The sequence below is a fragment of the Erinaceus europaeus genome, chromosome 13, assembly GCF_950295315.1.
Source record: "Erinaceus europaeus chromosome 13, mEriEur2.1, whole genome shotgun sequence".
In the NCBI taxonomy this organism is placed as follows: Eukaryota; Metazoa; Chordata; class Mammalia; order Eulipotyphla; family Erinaceidae; genus Erinaceus; species Erinaceus europaeus.
This window is the reverse complement of record NC_080174.1, coordinates 11,233,554-11,254,655: the sequence shown is the minus strand read 5'-3', so window position 1 is coordinate 11,254,655 and position 21,102 is coordinate 11,233,554. Positions and strand designations below refer to the sequence as shown.

Here is a 21,102-nt window from a genome sequence, read left to right as displayed (position 1 = left end):
AAAACGGTAGAAGCCTAAAAGCCCACACCCACTGGCTGAGCTGTCACTGCCAACTGTATGGACAGTGGACCTTCCTTCTCATCTGAACAATCTCCGGGAGCCCCGCTAGGCTATACTGTGGGAACTCTGGGACGCTCCACAAAATGCCTGTCTTACAAACCCGCTCCGGATTGCATCCGGCATGCCAGTGGCCCAGTCCTGCCATCTGAGCCTCTGAGCCATCACTGGGGCCCCAGAACAGACCTTGAGCCTGCGCAGGATGGAGGTGACACGTTTCTGCAGGCTGTCCCACCGCTGGTTGCCCTCATGCACCATCTGTTTGAGGCTGCAGGCTGAGTCGGTGCGGTTCTCTCGCGCCAGGCGGCGGTACTGCTTGTTGATCAGTTCCAATTGGGTCAGACACTCATGGACCTGGCGTTGGAAAGCCTGTGGCCACGGAGGAGAGGAGAGAGGTCAGGGCCAGGGATTTGAAACACTTTGCGGGCCCCAGGGGCAGCTGCAAGCCACACTGTCGCAGACAGAGGAACACGGCCAGGTGTCTCTTAAAGTGTTTTTAATGGCTAGGAGAGAAAGGAGACAGCACAGCATGGCTCAGCTCTAGTTTATGGTGGTGTTGGGGGTCGGACCTGAGTGCTCAGATGTGTAGGCCCTATGCTCGAATGCACTGACAAGCTGCTCTGGTTTGGCCTGTCTATCATGAGAGGATACTTCCTCAGGTGAAAGTGAAGTACAGTGCTCAGTGTAGCTGAAGACGAGAGTGTGCGTCAAAGGTGCATATGAGGGTTGGGTTATGGCGCACCTAGCCGAGTGCACACAGTACCAGGTTCCAGCCCCCAGTCCCTACCTGCAGGAGGAAACTTCATGAGTGGTAAACCAGTCTTGCAGGTGTCTCTCTCTCTCCCTCCCTCCCTCTCTCTCTTTAATGTTACACAGATCTTCTTATTTAATTAAATTTACTCATTTATTTCACGGAGAGAAATTGAGAGGGAAGTGGAAGACAGAGAGGGAAAGAGACAGAGAGATACCTGCAACACTGCTTCACTGCTAGCAAAGCTTTCCCCTTGCAGGGGAACTGGGGGCTTGAACCTGGCTCCTTGCCCATTGTAACATATGGGCTCAACCAGGTATGCCACCACCTGTCCCACTATCCCCTGCCCCTGCCAATTTTGATCTCGATTCCAAATAAATACATAAATTAAAAAAAAGAGAGAATATGGATGAAAATAGTAAATTGAAACAAATACGTATATGCTTATATTTATCTATATAAATGTAATATCATGATATAACTTTTATATCAGACATATATGGCATGACTTTAAAAATAGCTGCTTTGCTGGGAGTATGGACTGACCTGCCAATGCCCATGTCCAGCAGAGAAGCAATTACAGGGGGTCAGGTGGTAGTGCAGGCGGGTTAAATGCTCACAGCACAAAAGCTCAAGGGCCAGTGCAAGGATCCCAGCTTGAGCCCCTGGCTCCCCACCTGCAGGGGGATCACTTCACAAGCGGTGAAGCAGGTCTGCCGGTGTCTTTCTCTCTCCTTCTCAATCTTCCCCTCCTCTCTCAACTTCTCTCTGACTTATCCAGTAACAACAACAATTGAAAAAAATGGCCACCACTAGCAGAGGATTTGTAGTGCAGGCACCGAGCCCCAGTGATAAGCCTTCCAATACTTCCAATATGAATCCTGAGAAGAAGAAATCTAGCATAGAACTCTTTCTTTGCTTGGAAGCAGAAATTGAAGCAGAAATTGCTCTCACCTCTGGTGTTCATTAAGAAAAAAATTAGAGAAGAGTAGGGCTGGTGAAATAGCTCACTCAGACAGTGAGTGTGATGATGTTCTGCATGCCTGGCCCAAGTTCAGCCCAGCTCTCTCCCAGCTGAATGAAGCTTCAGTGGGTGGGGGAGAGAATATAGTGGTGATGCAAAGAAATTCTCGAGGCTGAGGCCCCAAAGTCTCAAATTCCACTCCACACCAACACAGCTCAGAGCTTCAGTGCTATGGTACCTCTTGCTCTCTCTCTCTAAAAATAAAATGAAATGAAAAAAGAAAAGAAAAGAAACCAAGACTAGCTTTTGAAAAAAGTCCTTTTCACAGGTGCTTATGAATTTAATTTGCCACCAGGGTTATCAATGAAGCTTGGTGCCTGCACAAAGAATTCCCAGCTCTTGACAGAATTTTGATAGATACAGAGATAAATTTAGAGGGAAGGGAGAAAGAGAGACAAAGAGAGAGATGGAGAGAGAGGAGAGGAGAGGAGAGGAGAGGAGAGGAGAGGAGAGGAGAGGAGAAGACAAAAGGAGACAGAGAGGTACCTGCAGCACTGCTTTACCACTCATGAAGCTTTCCCCCTGAAGGTGAGGACTGGGAGCTTGAACTCAGGACCTTGCTCACTGTAATGTGTGTGCTCTATTGGGTATGACTCTATCTGGCTACTTTTCACAGATCGTTAAAACCAGTTTAGTGAAATACAGTCTTACATAGAAAAATGTTTTGAACATACTCTATTATTTTTTTGTTGCTTTCATAAGCTAGAATAATTTTTTTTTTTTTTTTAGAGAAACAGAAAGGCAGCAATAGAGTGGAAAAAGACCACAAGACTAAAGCTTCTTCTTTTTTTTAGCAACATACTATCCAAGTGAGCTATTTTGCCAGCTTTATTTTTTATGTAATTAAACAGAAAAATGGCTTTTCTCAGGCATAATTTTAGTTTTTGTAATTTATTTCTGTTTCTTAATAAAACTAACTGGAAGAGAAGTGATGGTGATAGAAATCATTCTTTACTGAAGCTTTACTAAGAGGGTAACTTCTGCCATAAAATCTGGGGAGTCAAAAATAGCATCACAGAGGTTCCTACATAATCTGATTTGTAACATAAGCCAGTTATAAGAGGGCTTAACCTTTATAAAGCTGCCTGGAACAAAAAGCAGCACGTGAATACTTATTTCCTCAAGCACTGGCTCACACCTCAATGTTCTAGAATCTACTAAAGAGCATATTGTGATTTTTTTTTCTTCTTTTTTTTAACTTACCAGGACACTGCTCAGTTCTGGCTTATGGTGGTGCCAGGAATTGAATCTGGAACCTTTGGTGCCTTAAGTATGAGGCTCTATTTGCATAATCATGTTATATTCCTAATCGTGTATTATGACTTTTTATTATGTGTTTTCTAAATGGGAAAGGTTTTAATTGAAAGGCTATTTTTGGACATCCCTGTCCCTGTACATGATATTTGGAATGGTTATAAATATCTATTCAATAGCTATATACATTTCTACTGAGTCATCAGAATAGCACTTATTGATTTCACACACTATTGCAAGCATTCTGTTTTGTTCATATATAAACCCACAGAGCCGCTCTTAGATTTAAAACCCTTCAGGCCAGGGAGATAGCTCAATCTCTTAGAATACCAACATGCATGACCGAGGTTCCAGAAGTCAGGTTCAGTTCCTGGTGTCCCCTTATGCCAGAGATAAGCAGTGCTGTGACCTCTTCTGTCCTACCTTCCTCATTCTCAACTCATGAGATAAATAAATGAATCAAAACCCCCAACCACTAAAGGGAACACCTCTAGCAGTCTCCGTGAACGGATGCCTGCTGAACTCACAGTGAGCATAAATGGCCCTAGCTATTCAGCAGAGTTAGTTGGATTTTCAAGTCGTTTTTGTAAATGCCTGGAGGAGATCAGGGTAGGTCCACAAGTGAGAGTGATTCAGAATCAGATGCAGGCATCAGAACTAATTTCTGTCAGTATACATGCACGTTCACCATCTGTGAGTGAGAACGTTCACCATCTGTGAGTGAGAACTGAGCACAAAGAAACCTCAGGTTAAAAAAAAAAAGCTCCACTGGGGGGCTCGGGTGGTGGTGCACTGGGTTAAGTGCACATAGAGTGAAGCGCAAGGACCAGTGAAAGGATGCTGGTTCAAGCCCCGGGCTTCCCACCTGTGGGGTGTGGGGGGCGGGGTCACTTCACGATTGGTGAAGCAGGTCTGCAAGTGTCTATCTTTCTCTCCTCCCACTTTCTCTTCTCCTCCTCTCTCAATCTGCGTGTCCTATCTAACAACAGCAGCAACAGCAACAATGGTGGGGGGAAGAAAAAAAAAAAAAGACGGTCTCTGGGAGCAGTGTATTCAAAGTGCAGGACCTGAGCCCGACCTTCCCGTGGTGCATCCCATGAGTACCCATTCATTGGGGAAACTGACGATCCTTCCTAGCCGACTGAATCCACATGGATCCCAGTCACTTTCAAAGCCAGCAACAAGCAGCTCCTGACAGCTTTCAACCTGACGCTGTTGAGTGGCTACGGAAGAAGGGCAAACGCTAGAAGAAGAAGAAGAACCCTGGGGCAAAAAGAATAAAATAAAAAAATAAAATAAAGAATGCTTCACTTAAACCCATGGCAGACCTCTAGGAAAATGAAAAAGTGAAAGTGAGAAATTGGGTTTTCATCACATCCCTGTGATATAGCAGCGAAGACTGCAGAGACCAGTTAGACACTGGAACTAACTACTGAGTGATTCCTTTCTTGAGTATGATTACACTGTCACCAATTCTATCTTCATGTAAGTGGAAAGTCTTAATAACTCTAGTTAGCACTGTTCTTTATTTGCCTTAAGAAATGGATTATAATTAACATTTTATGTCATGCTATAAATATATATACATGTGAATTCCAATTAGGCAAAAGAAAACAGAGAGATGAAAATCCTTTGGAGCCTGGGAGAAGCTTACCTAGCAGCACATAAATATCACCATAAGCAAGAGCAAAGAGCCCGCAGCACCCTTCAGTGCAATGGGAAGCAAGTCTGAACCTAGGTCATACACATAGCAAAGCTACACACAACCCAAAAGAGTTATTTTGCCAGCCCAATTGGAAAGTCTTATGAAGAGTGGGCCGGGCAGTAGTAAAGTAGGTTAAGCACACATGGTGCAAAGTACACAGACTGGTACAAGCATCCGGGTTTGAGTCCCACCTGCAGGGGGGTCGCTTCACAGGTGGTGCTGCAGGTATCTATTTTTCTCTCCCCCTTTCTGTCTTCCCCTCGCTCTCTCCATTTCTCTCTTTCCTATCCAACAACATCAATAACAACAATAACAATAGTAACAACAAGGGCAACAAAAATGGGGAAAAGATGGCCTCCAGGAGCAGTGCAGGCATGGAGTCGAAAAGAGAAAAAAGAAAAAGAAAATTCTTCTGAAGCCAAATAACACCCAGGCTTTTGGGGAGGAGCTACAACTTTCACTGGCTAATAAAATCCTTCTTCATTACTATTGCGTTTTATTTGTAATTCTTGACAGCTTAAGGCATCCATTGCACTTTTTTTTTTACATAATTATGAGTTTGTAATAAAGATAATTCTCAAGTTTATCACCAAGCTATTTGAAGAGGTAATTCATACCCATGTATTGTTTAATATACCTAAGGGCACAGTACTTAAAAAGTATGAACAGTTGATTATGTCTTAGGACCACTCTCGTAGGAAAAAAAACAGTACATGTCTGAAACCATGAATCACCTCAAATTTCTTCAGTTCTTCTTTGGCAACACTGTAGAGTACTCCGGAAGTGCTGGGAAAGGCAGCTGTCCTTTCTGAAATACTGAGCCAATCTTCAAAGCGCGCGTAGTCATCCAGAAACTTCTGCCACAATCGCCAGGTTTCTTCAATTCTGAGAAAGAAAATGAGAGCTCTGAAGTGATGGCTAGACTGTCGACTCTGATTCCTACCCCAGGATTCAGTGTGTCCAAGTTGCAACAGCTGGGCCCCACAGAAACTGTGCCTGACTCACAGATGCCTCATGAGGAAAAGAGACAACTGTCTGAGTTAAAACCAAACAGCTGTGTCTGTCTGTCTGCCTGCCTGCCTGCCTTCCTTTCTCTCTCTTTCTTTCCACATGCCCTATATCTCTGGATTTGGATTTACTCAAAACCATTATTATAAGCCCATAATGTGGACTACTCTAAATACACACACAGAAAGGAAGAAAGAAAGAAAGAAAGAAAGAAAGAAGAAAGGAAGGAGGGAGGGAAGGGAGAGAGGGAAGGAAGGAAGGAAGGAAGGAAAGAAGGAAGGAAGGAAGGAAGGAAGGAAGGAAGGAAGGAAGGAAGGAAGGAAGGAAGGGAGAGAGAGACAGAAAGAAAACGAAAAGAAAAAAGACAATCACTTATTTGAGGGCGGGCTCACACCAATGTTTCACTCAGAATGAAAGCTTAAAAATCCAAGTCCAATGCGCACCAGATCAAATTGATGTGTTTTATAGTTTTCTTTCTCCGTATTTGAGAGCTACTCTCTTCCCTGATTCAGCTTTCTAGTACTTTTACCAGCCATGACACCATTTCCCCAGACAATAACCTGGGTCCACCTGAATGTTAGCTGTTAGGAGCAGGCCAAAACTAGTAAAGTCGTGGGCCTATTGGAATATACCTAGAATAGGCCTACTAGCTTTTTCCAAAATGAAGACTCCAAATCTTCATCTGCAATATTCTTGCCTTTAGGTTCATGATTAGTCAACAATTTGTTTTGCCTTATATCTTAACTCTTTTCAGCCACCAGTTTTCAAATGCTACCATAATGCCAACCTAACTTCACTGGGCAAACGACCCCACCAATGTGTCCTGGAGCCCCACCTCCCCAGATCCCTGCCCCACTAGGGAAAAAGAGAGACAGGCTGGGAGTATGGATCGAACTTCCAACACCTATGTTCAGTGGAGAAGCAATTACAGAAGCCAGACCTTCCACCTTCTGCAACCCATAATGACCCTGGGTCCATACTCCCAGAGAGATAAAGAATAGGAAAGCTATCAAGGGAGGGGATGGGATACAATTGTGAGGGTGGGTATTGTGTGGAAATGTACTGCTCTTATCCTATAGTCTTGTCAATATTTCCATTTTACAAATCAACATTTTAAAAAATCCAAGTCCAGCATCAAGTTCATCCTTATCTGATATATACCTCATGGAGAACAATAAAAAAAAAAAAAAAAACCATAAAGATGATATTGGGTCCTTTGGGATGAAGTGGACGGAACTGGAGGTGATTATGCTTAGTGAAGTAAGGAAGGAAGTGAAAGACAGAGAGACTACTAGATGGTTGCATTCATATACATGGAATATAGAGAAACGCATAAACTTGCAAACAAAATAAAATAAAATAAAATAAAGTAACAGCCAAACCATCTCTTCATACTTTGGGAAAGCTATGGTGGCTGCCCTTGGGGAGGTCAGGACACAGAACTTTGGCAGTGGCTGTGGTGTGGAGGTATACCCATAATCTTATGTCACTAATAAATTACTAACCAGAACGTTTTAAAAGACCACAAAATGCATCTCATTAATGTCAAACTATGGCAGCAAGACAATGATTAACTTTTCAACAGTTCCTTAAGGTGGAGAGGGGATATAGAAATTTTGCTGATGGGCATGGAGAGCTTCCATACACATGTACAGAAATGAAAGTTTTGGGTTATCAGAAAAGCCCTGATGTATTTCTCTATGTTATTCTATGCAAAAGCATCAGGACTTTTCTGATGATGCAAAATACTCTGCAAACCAATATTGAATCACAAGTAATAAAAAGAAATAATTTTTAAAAAGGGGGGAAATAACATAATGGTTATGCAAAAAAGACTCTCATGCCGAGGCTCCAAGGTCCCAGGTTCAATTCCACGCATTACCATAAACCAGAGCTGAGCAGTGTTCTGGTACAAAAAAGAAAAAGAAAAAGAAAGAATTTAAAAAAAAAAAGTTCCTAGGGGCCAGACGGTAGGGCACCCAGTTAAACATACGTAGTACTATTTGCAAGGACCTGTGCAAGGATCCAGGTTTGAACATATGCTCTCCAGCTGCAGGGGGGGACACTTTACAAGTGGTGAAGCGGATCTGTGGGTGTCTTATATTTATCTCTCCCTCTCTATCTGCCCCTCCACTCTCAATCCTATCCAGAAAAATGGAAAAAAAAATGGCCACCAGGAGCAGTGAATCTGTAGTGTCAGCACCAAGTCCCCGTGATAACCCTGGATGCAAAAAAAAAAAAAAAAAATTCCTTAAAAAGCTCTGCGATCGAGCTGGGGATATAAAAGAATGATTATGCAAAAACTTTAATGTCTAAGGCTTTGAGGTTCCTGGTTCACTCCCTAGCACCAGAACCAACTGGTGCTCTGGCCTCTCTGTCTCTGTGTATCTTCATCTCAGAAAGTTGTGTTCTATATATATAATATCAGCCATTTTAAGAATGATGATTTCACCTTCTTCACCTCATCATGGATAGAGCTTGAAGGAATTATGTTAAGTGAGATAAGCCAGAAAGATGCATTGGATCGACCTTCTCATGGTGCATCCCGTGAGTACCCATTCATTGGGAAAACTGACGATCCTTCCTAGCCGACTGAATTCACATGGATCCCAGTCACTTTCAAAGCCAGCAACAAGCAGACATCAGGCTCAACCTGACTGGCTACGGAAGAAGGGCAAACGCTAGAAGAAGAAGAAGCCACAAAGAGAAGGATGAATATGGGATGATCCCACTCAGAGAAGTTGAGAAATAAGAACAGAAAGGGGAAAAATAAAGTAGAACCTGGATTGAGTTTAGGGGGGCTTTCAGGTGCTGGTGCATGATGGTGGAGGAGGCCCTAGGTGGGTGATGAGAGGGTTTTGCAGAAAAATTTGACACACGTATTGACTATAAACCAGTAATCCCCTCCCCAGCAAAAAAAAAAAAAAAAAATAGTAATGTAAGTTTTTAAAAAAGTCCCGAGACTGCTGCCTTAAATCCTAGTGATAAGGGACTGGCGGGTCATTTCATCTGGGAGGGCTGGTGCTGGGCCTCACATGATGCAGGTTCTGGCCCCCAGTCCAACACATAAAGAGCAATGCCACTGGGGGAGCTTTCCCTTCTGTCTCCCTGCTCTTCCCTCCACATATCTGGAAAGAAAAAAAAAGTCATTCTGGAGTAGTGAAATCTCACTGAGGAAAAAGAAATTACTGTGGTCATCTAAACATCATAATTGCTTTCCTGTCCGCTTCAAAGGACTTAAAGATAACGTGTCATGTTCTTTACTTCTTAATAAAAAACTATTTTTGTGCACAAGCACACATTCTGTGATGTTAAATTTGTTTGACAAGGTAGAGTTTAACTGTTTTGAGTCAGGTCTAACTTGGCTTGTTGTATGCTACGTTTTAATAATTTCTTTAGGCTATTTGATATTCCTTCCATCTATTTTATTGAGGCCTTATTGCTTCACAAATTTGTCTTCATCTGAGGGGTACAATTTCACATCTCCCTCATATGTGTGTTAACATATTCTTTTTTAATTAATTAATTTATTTATTTATTTATTGGATAGAGACAGAGAGAAATTGAGATGGGGGGATAGAGAGGAAGAGAGACACCTGCAGCCCTGCTTCACCATTTCTGAAGCTCTCCCCCTGCAGGTGGGGACCAGGGGCTTGAACCTGGGTTCTTGCACACTTTTTAATGTGAGTGCTTAACCAGGTGTGCCACCACCACCTGCCCCCTACTTTGTTAACATATTTATACCATAACCAACATACCAATTTCCACCACAGCAGGGCATTGGGACCCACACCTAATTTTCTCTTTTATGAACCTCAGATCTGAAGACACAGATTAAGGGCTTATTGCTATTCCACTCTGTCAGTTATTTTGTTTCTTGAATTTCATGACTGTGTGAGACATTCTGGCATTTGTCTTTTTTCTGAGTTACTTCTTTTAGCACAGTTTTCTCAAGTTCCTGCCACCGTGTAGCAAAAGGCCAAGTCTTCACCTTTTTTTTTTTTTTTCCAAAGCTGAGTAGTACTTCACAGTGTAAATATACCTTATATCCTAATTAAAAGCAGGCAATCTCAAGTTTGGGACATCAAGGCTCTTTTGGACATTGAGACCCATTCAAACGCAATGACGTCCAATGAAAACTTTGGGTAAGGGGCCAGGCGGTGGTGCACCAGTTAAGTGCACAGAATACGAAGTGCAAAGACTTGCCTAAAGATCACTGTTCGTGCCCTCAGTCCCCCACCTGTGGGGGCAGAGACGCGGGGTTACTTCACAGGTGGTGAAGCAGATCTGCTGATGTCTGTCTTCTTCTCATCCTCTCTATCTTCCCCGTCTAGCTCGATTTCTCTCTGTCCTACCCAATAATATGGCCTCCAGGAGCAGTGGATTCATAGCGCAGGTACTGATTCCCAATGATAACCCTGGAGGCAAGAAAGAAAGAAAGAAAGAAAGAAAGAAAGAAAGAAAGAAAGAAAGAAAGAAAGAAAGAGAGGGAGGGAGGGAGGGAGGAAAGAAGAGAAAACTTTGGATAATTATGTTTTTTTCTTGTTTTGTTTTTAGGTCACTGCCAAAGCTTCACTGGTTTGGAATGACCATAAGAGATAAAGGGAGAGACAGAGTAAGGAGGTTGAGTCAGAATGGAAGAGTCCACAGCACAGAATCTTCCTCCAATGTGATGAGGACAGGGGGGCTTGAACTTGGATTTCCCGCATGGCTAAGCAGTGCTGGTAACAGTTCTTTGGGCTTTCTTTGCCCTCCTCCCTCCTTCCCTCCCTCTTACTTGAGCCTCCGCTCCATGGACATGGCGCAGATGTTTCTCCACCGTCGGTCCAGGTTTCGGGTTGCCTGCTGGATGGAGTCACACTCGGCATCGGTGGCACAGGCATCACAGTCGTGCAGGAGGACCTCACACAGGTTGAGGACAGAGGCCACACCTGTGCTGTGCTTTTCTATATCTCTCTGGAGGTCCTGCGGGGAAAGAGACAGGCTGGGTCAGACAGACAGACAGACAGACAGACAGACGGACGAGCACCGGAGGAACTGCACAGAGCTCACCAGCTGACACATGGCTAGGCAAGATGATGCCAGATATTTCACCTCACTGACTTCATGAAGCTTCTTTTGTATTGTTATTGTTTTTGTGGCCATCAGAGTCACCACTGGGATTCAGTGCCTGCATTGTTCCATTCCATTTTCCCTCCTCCTCTTCTTCTTCTCCTTGTCTATCTTTCTCTCCCTCCCCCTCCCCCAATCCCTGAGAAAGGCATCCCAGAGTTTTGAAGCAACAACAAAGACCTACAAACTGTTTTTATTTTCTTTCCTCACTGGAGCTTCATTCCCAGCCAACTCATTAGATAGAAAAAGAGAAACAGGGTGGGGGTTGATAGCATAATGGTTATGCAAAGAGATTCTCATGCCTGAGGCTCCAAAGTCCCAGGTTCAGTTCCCTGCAGATAAGCCAGTTCTGAGTAGTGCTCTGGTAAGAGAGAAAGAAAGAAAAGAGGGAGACAGGAAGATAAAGGCAAGGCTGTACAACACCCAGACTTCCCCACCCTGTGCTGCAGTACTCCTACGGAGGGTACCAGGGGGTCAAACCTGGGTCGAGTGCATGGCAAAGCAGGCCTCTCCCAGGTGAGCAAATAATCCGGGTCCTACAAACTGGTTTCAAATATTTAATTCTACTATCTTTTGAAGGCTCCGTAGTTGAAGATGCCAGGTCTTCTCTCAGCTGCAGCAGCCTACTCAGTTAAGCAATTTTAAAGAAACAGACGTTCAGGATGCTGGACAGTGCATGGCACTTAGCCCTGCTTTTGGAAACCATCACATTAACTGTGTGAGTGAAAACCCAAAGCGTGCAATACTGTTTACACTCAGCTTCTCATTCAGGTTACTCGGCGTTCCATTTTTCAAAGTAGGCCCCAACTAGTAGCACCGTTTTACTGATAGCCGCACACTTCCCCCAAATCCTTAAGGTGTCTCCCTTAACTGGGTGACAACCCTTGAATTTGCCTAGATTTCCCAGTGCTCCAATGACAATTTAACTTATTCAGATAACTGGAGGTTACAGTGGGGTGTGTGTGTGTGTGTGTGTGTGTGTGTGTGTGTGTGCTCTTCCACTCATCTATTTCACATTCTGTTACAATATCTTCTATACAAACACTATTTTATGTTTTAACTTTAACAGTACTTCTGATGAATTTTTGGAACATTTATAAACTAGACAGTAGAACAGCGATATTTTAAAATACTGCTAGTTCTGGCCCAGTGGCGGCTCAGCCAGTAGAGTGCACACGTGATTGTACACAAGAACATGGACTTAAGTCCCTGGTCCCCACATGCAGAGGTAGAAGCTTCATAAGTGTTGGAGCAGTGCTGAAGGTATCTCTCCCTCTCCCTCTGTCTCTCAGTCTCGATAGAAATAGTATTTCACTAAAGTCTTTTCACCCCTTTCTCCTAACTTGTTTGTATCCTGTTAAAGTTATCACAGTGATTGCTGGTTTGCAAACATAAGGGACCGCAGCAGTTGAGCTCGCTACTTGCTCATAAGAAAAGAGAGAGACTTCTGTGAATGTGATCACTAAGTCAACTTTAAATCTGAAAGTGTATCTTGTACCAGGATATCCATTTGGAAGAAGGAATATGTACTTGTCCATAATCCACACATCATAATGAGTCAGAGCATTTGGCTTTAATTTCTCCCAAGAAGACAAATGACTTTTTTTTCCAGCTTGGAAAAAAAAAATCTAGTTTACACAAGATTTTTAAAAATATATATTTTCATATAAAGCATGGTTAGTGAATAGAAGAAAAGTTGTGGACTGTTGGGGCTTGAATTAGTATCCTACACTTTTACTGAATTTGCTTATTCTGACTCTTATAGAGGGTGTGTTAGGGGTTTTCACTGCAGAAGATCAAAGGGAAAGAGACAATAGGGTCTGCTCGGCAAGCAGAGAAGGCTCTACATAGAACCCCACTAATGCTGGGAAGGGTGTGGGCCAGGCAGTGATGCACTCAGTTGGGCGTACAACATTATCATGCTTGAGGATCCAGGTTCAAACCACCAGCCCCCACCTGCAGAGGGAAAGCTCTGAGAGCAGTGAAGCAGCAATGCACTTGTCTCTTTTTTCCTCTCCCCCTTCCCTCTCCATTTCTTTCTGTCCTAGCAATGAAATTAAAAATGAATATTAAAAAGAAAGCACTCAGTTGCTGAGTGGGATTGGCAGGCCTGGCTCTGAAGTCCAACAGGGCCGCAGACCTTCAGACTATCCAAGGTCAGTCACTGTGCAGGCTCCCAGGTCATGTGAAGCCAGAGGCTATATTCAACTGTTGGGGCAGGGCTGCGGGCTGGGCTCCATGGCTGCCTGGCTTCTCTGGCTAGCCTGCATGGTGGGGACAGGACTGCAGACTCTGCTCAGCTGTTGGGCGAGGCAGCTCTGCAGAGAGACATCAATGCTGGCTGGTGTTTCTCTGGCACAGCTGCAAGCCAGGATGCAGCCCACACCAAGATCTTGGCACTGGTTGCTAGTAGCTTAATATCCTTTCAGTGTTTCCAGCTGATTCTCAGTGTTCCTGCCCAGCGGGGCCCCCTGGGCATCCCTGTGAGGTGAAACCTGAGTTTCTCAGGATGGATTCTACAGTGAATGCAGGGTGTCCACATGGGCTGGTTCTGGGCAGACACAAGGAGCAGAAATGCCACAGAACAGTTGTTCTCCTTATGCTTGGGGGGGGGGGGTCCTTTCTCTAAGTTTGTGGCTCAATTTCAAATCCTCAGATCCTGAGATAATGATATTCAGAAAGGCATGGAAATTATTTATTTCTATTATTATTTTTAGATGTTTTGATTATCTTTGCTTATTTGACAGAGACAGCCAGAAATTTTTAATTTATGTTTTTATTACCTTTATTTATTTATTGAATAGAGAAATAGCTTTCCCCCTGCGGGTGGGGACTGGGGGCTCAACTCTGGGTCCTTGTGCATTGTAATACGTGTGTTCAACCAGGTACACCACCACCTGGCCCTGAGATTATTATTATTATTGTTTTAAGTAATTTATTATCTCCTTTTTATCTTTTTAATTCATTTATTATCGGAGAGACAGAGAGAAATTGAGAGGGGAGATAGAGAGGGAGACAGAGAGACACCTGCAGCCCTGCTTCACCACTCATGAAGCTTTCCCCCTGCAAGTGGGAGCCAGGAGCTTGAACCCTGGTCCTTACACACTGTAATGTGTGCACTTAACCAGGCGTGCCACCACCTGGCCCAAGATTATTATTTTTTAATGGGGGGGGGAGAGAGGGGGGAGGAGAGAGACTACAACATGGTTCAGCTCTGACTTTTACAGCCCCAGAGATCAAACCTGGGCCTTCAGGCATACAAGTCCCATGTTCTGACAACTTGAGCTCTCTCTTCCCATCTAGCAATAGTGCCATGTCTCTGAAGAGCTCCTAGCTGATTTTTCGTGAGGGAGACTTCAGGGCAGAATGGCTGATGATGCTGACACACAATGAAGTCCTTCCTCCTCACGTTCAGTGTATCGTGGAGCAGGCACTCCTGAGGAGAAACTGCTGCAGCAGTGGTGCCAGGGTAGAAAGCCCAGAACCATAAGCCACTGCTGACTGAAGGCTCAGTGCCAACAACTCTGTGAGTGGAAAGTTGGAGGGTTGGGCTGGGAGATAGCTCATGTGGTCAAGCCCATGCCTCACTGACAAACTTCTTCCTGACACTACATGGGAGCACCTCAGGGTGGGGGAAAGCTGCATGAATGGTGGAACACTGCTGTGGTGGGATCTCTCCTCTCCATCTCTGTGTCTCTCTCTCTCTTAATATTTATTTATTTATTCCCTTTTGTTGCCCTACTTGTTTTTTATTGTTCTTGTTATTGCTGTCGTTGTTAGATAGGACAGAGAGAAATGGAGAGAGGAGGGGAAGACAGAGAGGGAGAGAGAAAGACAGACACCTGCAGACCTGCTTCACCACTTGTGAAGTGACTCCCCTGCAGGTGGGGAGCCGGGGGCTTCAACCCGGATCCTTAAGCAGGTCCCTGCGCTTTGTGCCACCTGCTACCACCCGACTCCCTCTGTGTCTCTCTTTCTCCTTCTCTCTCTCTCTGAAATAAATAAAGACAAAAGTGCAAAAGGAGGCTTGGTGCTTTTTCTCTTACCTGAGAGGGATGAGGAAAAAGGAAGGACACTTGGAAGTTGTAATAGTTGTGAGTGTGGCTTAAAAAGGAAGTGAAGGCAGGGCTATAGGAGTGAAAAAAATTATATATATAATATATATATAATTGTATATATTTTATATATGTTATATATAGTATATATTTATATATAAATATATATATAAATATAAATAAATAAATAAATATATATATATATATATATATATATATATATATATATATCCTGTACCTATCCTTGGAAGAACTATGACAATTATTACCACTGGAGGGTGGTGGGGGCAGAGAACTTTGGTGGTGGTAATGGTGAGGAATTATACCCCTTTTAATCTTATAAAACAGTATTGAATGACTTATAAAAATATACATATACATATTTTCTTATATAAATACACACACACACACAAACACACATTGTAGACTAAAGGGAGTCTGAGTGTGGACACAATTCATTACCAGATCCCAGGACATTCTGGAAAGTTGTGAAGCCAGGACATGAACCCAGGAAGACTTTGTGTTTTGTCCATGGTAGGCAGTTCTTCTGCCAAGTACCGTAAATGAGGTTCTGGGTTCAAGCCCCCAGCCCCAAGGAAGCACCACAGAAGGTTCCACGGATGGTGTGGAGGAGCTGGAGTCTCTCCTCTCTGTTTCTCTCTTTCTTTTTGTGTTATTTTTTGAGAGTCTGGATTGTTAAAATTCCCTTTTTGGGATGAGCAATATTACTCTTTTTGTCATTTGCACAAATCATGTGCCAGTGATGCACATTATTTCTCTTTCTCGCTCTCAATAATAAATAAATAAATAAATTTAAAAAATAAAAGTAAATTCTAATTTAAAGGTCAAAGTTGTCCCAACAGCCCTAAAACTGCACTTAATATCTATTCTTAATTGTTTAACTGGATGTGTAAAATTAAGTGAATGCATCAGCTCTTTCAAAGAATTTCAGAAACAGATGTTATTTATTTATACCTAATACCACTTTTAAGTCAGACAACTTGCCTAAACTGAGCTCAGTTAAGTTTTGTGGAAGTAGTGAGAGCAGGCAGTATTTTCAAGGACAATCCAGAGGCCCAGTAGCAAATAATCCAGAGGTGGGGATTTATGGTGTTTACTCCTGACAATGAGAGTCTTCTATGTTTAGTAAGAATGGGAGAAGGGAGTGGGAGGTGAAAATCCCTCCTGTGTACAATTTTTTTGAGGTCATCTCCTTTGCTTGTTGGGTTGCCTGTGGTGTGACAGGACATAGGCTGCCTTTGTCACACACACACACACACACACACACACACACACACACACACACAACAGTGCGATGACAGTGTGTGGGCTTCAAGTCACACAATATCCCCTGTACAAGATTACTGTAGACTCTAAAACTCCATCCAGGCACTGCCATCTTTGTCTAAACATTCAACACAGTGAGGAGAGTGCTTCTGTCGAAGATATTGGGTTACTGGCCCCCAAATAAGTAAAAACTGATCAGCATTTAACAAACAGCACTGCAACTCCAATATGGCTGCTATCTTAGAATACCTACTAGTAGACCAACATCTGGAACTTCTGGAAGGCAGACCTTCCTAAAAGTCACCCCTGTAGTGGCATGGAGCCCAACACCTCCAAACAACTCTAGCCAAAGTGGCTCTACCCCCTTTTCTCCCCAACCCTGTCAAGCTTCCTTTTCTTTTCTTTTTTTTTCTTTCAATTCACCAGTTCACATCCATCTCTTTCTCTTGACCTGGTGGAGAGATTTTCAAGAACCAGTGAGTTTTCTTTCCATTGGTTGTATGATTTACCTGCTGCTCGGACAGCTTCCTCTGTATCTCTTCAGAGTCACAGGACTCATACACTATGGGTCTGGCTAGCTCTGACTCTATGTGAGCCAGCCACGTTCGCAGGCTGCTCATATTCTTCTCCAGCTGCTGGGCAGCGACTAGAGTCTCCTTCAACTTCTTCATCCTGTGGGCAGAGGAGAGACACGCTCATATTGGCCCCATGCAGCACCAGCCTAACGCTCATGGACAGATAAAGCAGCAGTAGAGTATAGGGTCAGTGGGACACTACTCAGCTAATAGAAAGATGACATTGTGGGAGTCGGGCAGTAGCGCAGCGGGTTAAGCGCAGGTGGCGCAAAGTGTGAGGACCGGCATAAGGATCCCGGTTCGAGCCCCTGGCCCTTCACCTGCAGGGGAGTCTCTTTCTTCACAGGTGGTGAAGCAGGTCTGCAGGTGTCTATCTTTCCCCCTCTGTTTTCACCTCCTCTCTCCATTTCTCTCTGTCCTATCCAACATCTACATCAATGAAAACAATAATTACAACAATAAAAAAAAAGAAAGATGGCATTGTGCCTTTAGGAACAAAGATGAATGAGATTTTGAGCCGTATATTACCATGAGCATGGGTGAGAACCCAGGTTCTAGTCCCTGGCCCCCACTTGCAGTGAAGCAGGATGGCAGGCATCTCTCCTTCTCTCTCCCTGTCTATCTTCTCTTTCCCCTCAATTTCTGTCTTATCAAAGAAAAAAAAACAGTTCGTGATTTTTTAAAAAAACAATGATGACAAAATTAAAAGATTCTGTGGACACCATGTAGGGAACAGGTGATGGAAAAGGGGGGAGTACAGGTGTCTCTGGTGAGACCGTACTAGAACTTTGATGATAGGTGTGGTGAAATGTGTACACCCAGACACACACACACACACACACACACGTACACACATATAGGTGTGAAACCAAAACCCTAGTATTTTCTAATACTGTAAAGCTATGTTAAATCAACTTTATAAAGAGAGAAAAGGTAAGACATCAACCTGAACAAGAAGGCCCCACTCTTGTTTCCCTGGAGACCAGATGCAAGATTTGAGTGTGAGGACATACTGTCCAGACCCTTGTTCATCCTGGACCCATGTTTAGTCATTTTGTGATGCTGAATAGCTACACAGACTTTCTGGGTCTCTGTTTCCTCATCTACAAAATGCAGGTGAAGGAAGTCTTCTTGTAAGGATTCCAATGATTTACCAGTATGTCCTATAAACAGAGCACTCTACATGTGAAACAGTCCGTGCACTTCCTCTATGACTCTACTCAACACTGCTGCAGTGAACCACACTGGTTTTCCCACAGAAACCCTGGTGGGAACAAAACTGATGGCTTTGTGTGAATGATGCCCTACACACACCTAAGACGGAAGTGTAGGGTAAGACTCTTTGTATTTCTACCAGACTGGAAGCAAACAATGGGTCCACAGTTTTGTTCATTTCCATCTCTATGGGACACATTTCAGCACACCTTTGCCAGAAATTCAGCAAATGAAGATAGCACACTTGATAGAAACCACTAGTGAGTGATCACATGCATTGATTGAAGCAGCCTCACTTTCACCGATGCCAAACTATATGGACAAGTAACCGAGAATCTGCTGGGAGTTCCCAAGCAACACAAGCCGATCCAAGATCTGCCATCACCCCATCTGACACCTTCAGGACTGAACTCAGTACCAAATCCTCTACACAGTAGGTTTTAAAAAAAGATTTCCCATCCCTCCCCCAGGAAGCAGTAAAATATTAATAACTTAGAATGGCCATTTATCTAACATGTATGCATGGAAATCTTATGTGCAAGATAGCAGAGTGACAAAAAATAAATAGAGACTTGATTGTTCTCCTAATGAAGTACACAATCCAGTTAGAGATCTAGACATGCAAACAATGACATGAAAGACAGGTGGTAAGAACTAAATAAAAGAAATGAACCCGGGCTCTGAGTAATACATCAGGAGAGACTGAATCTGTCCGCTCACATTCAAGTAATCATTACTTTATTCACTTATCCATCCACTCATTCATTCACTACATGCCTGTTTCTGGAGTCCTTCTACAAACATTTATGGGGATTAGACATGGTGCAGACAGATATAAATGACCAAGTTCCATCCTTGAGGAGTCTAGTCTTTGAGGAAAGAGGGGAAATGAAGAAATGATATTGGGGAGGGCAGGTGGTGGTGCACCCGGTTGAGTACACGTTACAATGTGCAAGGGCCTCAATTTGAGCCCCTGATCCCCATCTGCAGGGGGGAAAGTTTTGCAAGTGGTGAAGCAGGGCTGCAGGTGTCTCTCTGTCTCCCTCCCCTCCCCTCTCAATTTCTGACTATCTAATAAATAAATAAATAAATAAAGGTAATAAATTTTTATTAAAAAATGAAATTATATTGTAGTTGTCTCTTGAGACATTAATTCAAGTCACGCAGAACCTATCTGAAAAGAGACAGAAAGAAAAGAAACAGATTTTATAGAGAAATCATGTGGGGGCCAGGCAGCAGCTCACCTGGCTAAGAGCACATATGACAGTGCCGTGGACCCTGGTTCAAGCCCTCAATCCCCACCTTCGAGGGGGGACGTTTCATGAGTGGTAAAGCAGGGCTGCAGGTGTCTCTGTCTCTTTCCTTCTCTAACTTCCCTTCCCCTCTCAATGTCTGTCTGTCTGTATCCAATAATAAATAAGTACAAAGTATTTTTTAAAAGTAATAAGAGATTATTCTGATGGGGATTCAAAAGATCCTGCATTGATAAGAGAATGAATTGCTATGCAGTTGTAAAGATAAATAGAAACTTTGCCAAGATGATTCTAATTCCAAATATGTAAAGTTAAAGTAGACTGTCCTGAGAGACCATTTAGGAAGTAAAGACAATAGTCCACGCAGCTGACAATCAAAGTGTACACGGAGGAAACGCTGAGATGACAACAGCTTGCTTAATTCACTAACTGGCACACTGGGCGGCAGAACCACTTTCTGGTGTGCTCGTTTTACAGGAAAGTGGTCTCAGAGCATATTGGCAAAGGAGCAAATTCCTGAGATTAACGACACAGTTTTTGTTTTTTTTGAGATATGGTGAGTATGATCAGTGAGATATGTATGAGATAGGTAGTTTTTAAATCCAGGACGGACTTTTGTAGCTAACATTAGTTTGGGAATTACTGGCTTAGAATAGAAGACTTGTCAAGGGTGAGTTTCACTTCCAAAGCATGTAGGATTCTCAAGAATGGGTTTTACAAGGTTGGCTAAAGAAGGAGGGATGGGAAATGAGAAAATACAATGGAAAAGGAGGGAAATGAACTTGGAAAATTCAGTGTAAAAAAGAAAGGCAGATCCTGACTTCCTTGGGCGGACGACCTCAGTAATACGCCCTGAAGTCTCGCCTCCCCAGAGCCCTGCCCCAATAGGGAAAGACAGAAATGGGCTGGGGTTATGGATCCACCTGTCAATGTTCATGTCCAGTGGAGAAGCAATTACAGAAGCTAGACCTTCCACCTTCTGCACCCACAGAGAATTTTCATCCATACTCCCAGAGAGGAATATAGAATAGGGAAGCTTCCAATGGAAGAAATGGGATATGGAACTCTGATGGTGGTACTGTATGGAACTGTGCTCCTGATATTTTACAATGTTGTTCATCATTATTAAATCACTCATAAAAATAGTAAATAAATAAAAGGAAAGACAGGAAGTTGCAAGGAGAAATGTTGGCCAAGTGTGAATCGACTGCTCCCTTCTCAGCATCATTGGGTGTGTCTCCCATAAAATGCAGAGCCCCAGGTCAAATGAAATTTACCAACCCAGACCCTCTTAGGATCTGGTCAGGGGATCTGTATTTTAACCAGCTTTTAAGGTACTTTTTTCAAGAGGACCACTGATCTCTTTTGTCAAATGCAGAGCAGTGTAGTATGATGAAGCCTAAAATGAGTACCTGCTGATTGGTAATTAAAGGGTCTGCTGGCTCTGAGCAGTACAGGTAAATAGAAAACAAGCGAGGGTCTGGGTGGTGGCACACCTGGTTGAGTGCACATGTTACAGTGCGCAAGGACCCAGGTTCAAGTCCCCAGTCCCCACCTGCAGGGGGAAAGCTTCACGAGTGGTGAAGCAGTGCTGCAGGTGTCTCTCTTCCTCTCTATCCCCCCACCCCCTCTTGATTTCTGGCTGTCTCTATACAATAAATAAAGATAATAAAAATTTTTTAAAGAAAGAAAACAAATAATACATTGCTACCTCATTGGAGTGAAAGTGGACAGTCTTAACTATCCATGGCACAGTCCCACCACCATATCTCCACTTGACTGATAGTGTCTCTCCATATTTTAATG

At 43.4% G+C, this 21,102-nt stretch overlaps 1 protein-coding gene across 3 annotated transcripts in view; it reads right to left on the bottom strand.

The window, feature by feature from the left end:
• Positions 1-21,102, bottom strand: part of SYNE1 (spectrin repeat containing nuclear envelope protein 1) — a 606,430-nt gene that overhangs the window by 41,263 nt on the left and 544,065 nt on the right. For all 3 annotated transcript variants that reach the window (XM_060205315.1, XM_060205316.1, XM_060205318.1), the window contains 4 exons: positions 16,763-16,925; positions 10,577-10,764; positions 5,526-5,676; positions 244-426 (listed from right to left, as the gene is read on the bottom strand). In XM_060205315.1, coding sequence (XP_060061298.1) covers positions 244-426; positions 5,526-5,676; positions 10,577-10,764; positions 16,763-16,925 — 685 coding nt within the window. The remainder of the gene's footprint in view (positions 1-243; positions 427-5,525; positions 5,677-10,576; positions 10,765-16,762; positions 16,926-21,102) is intronic.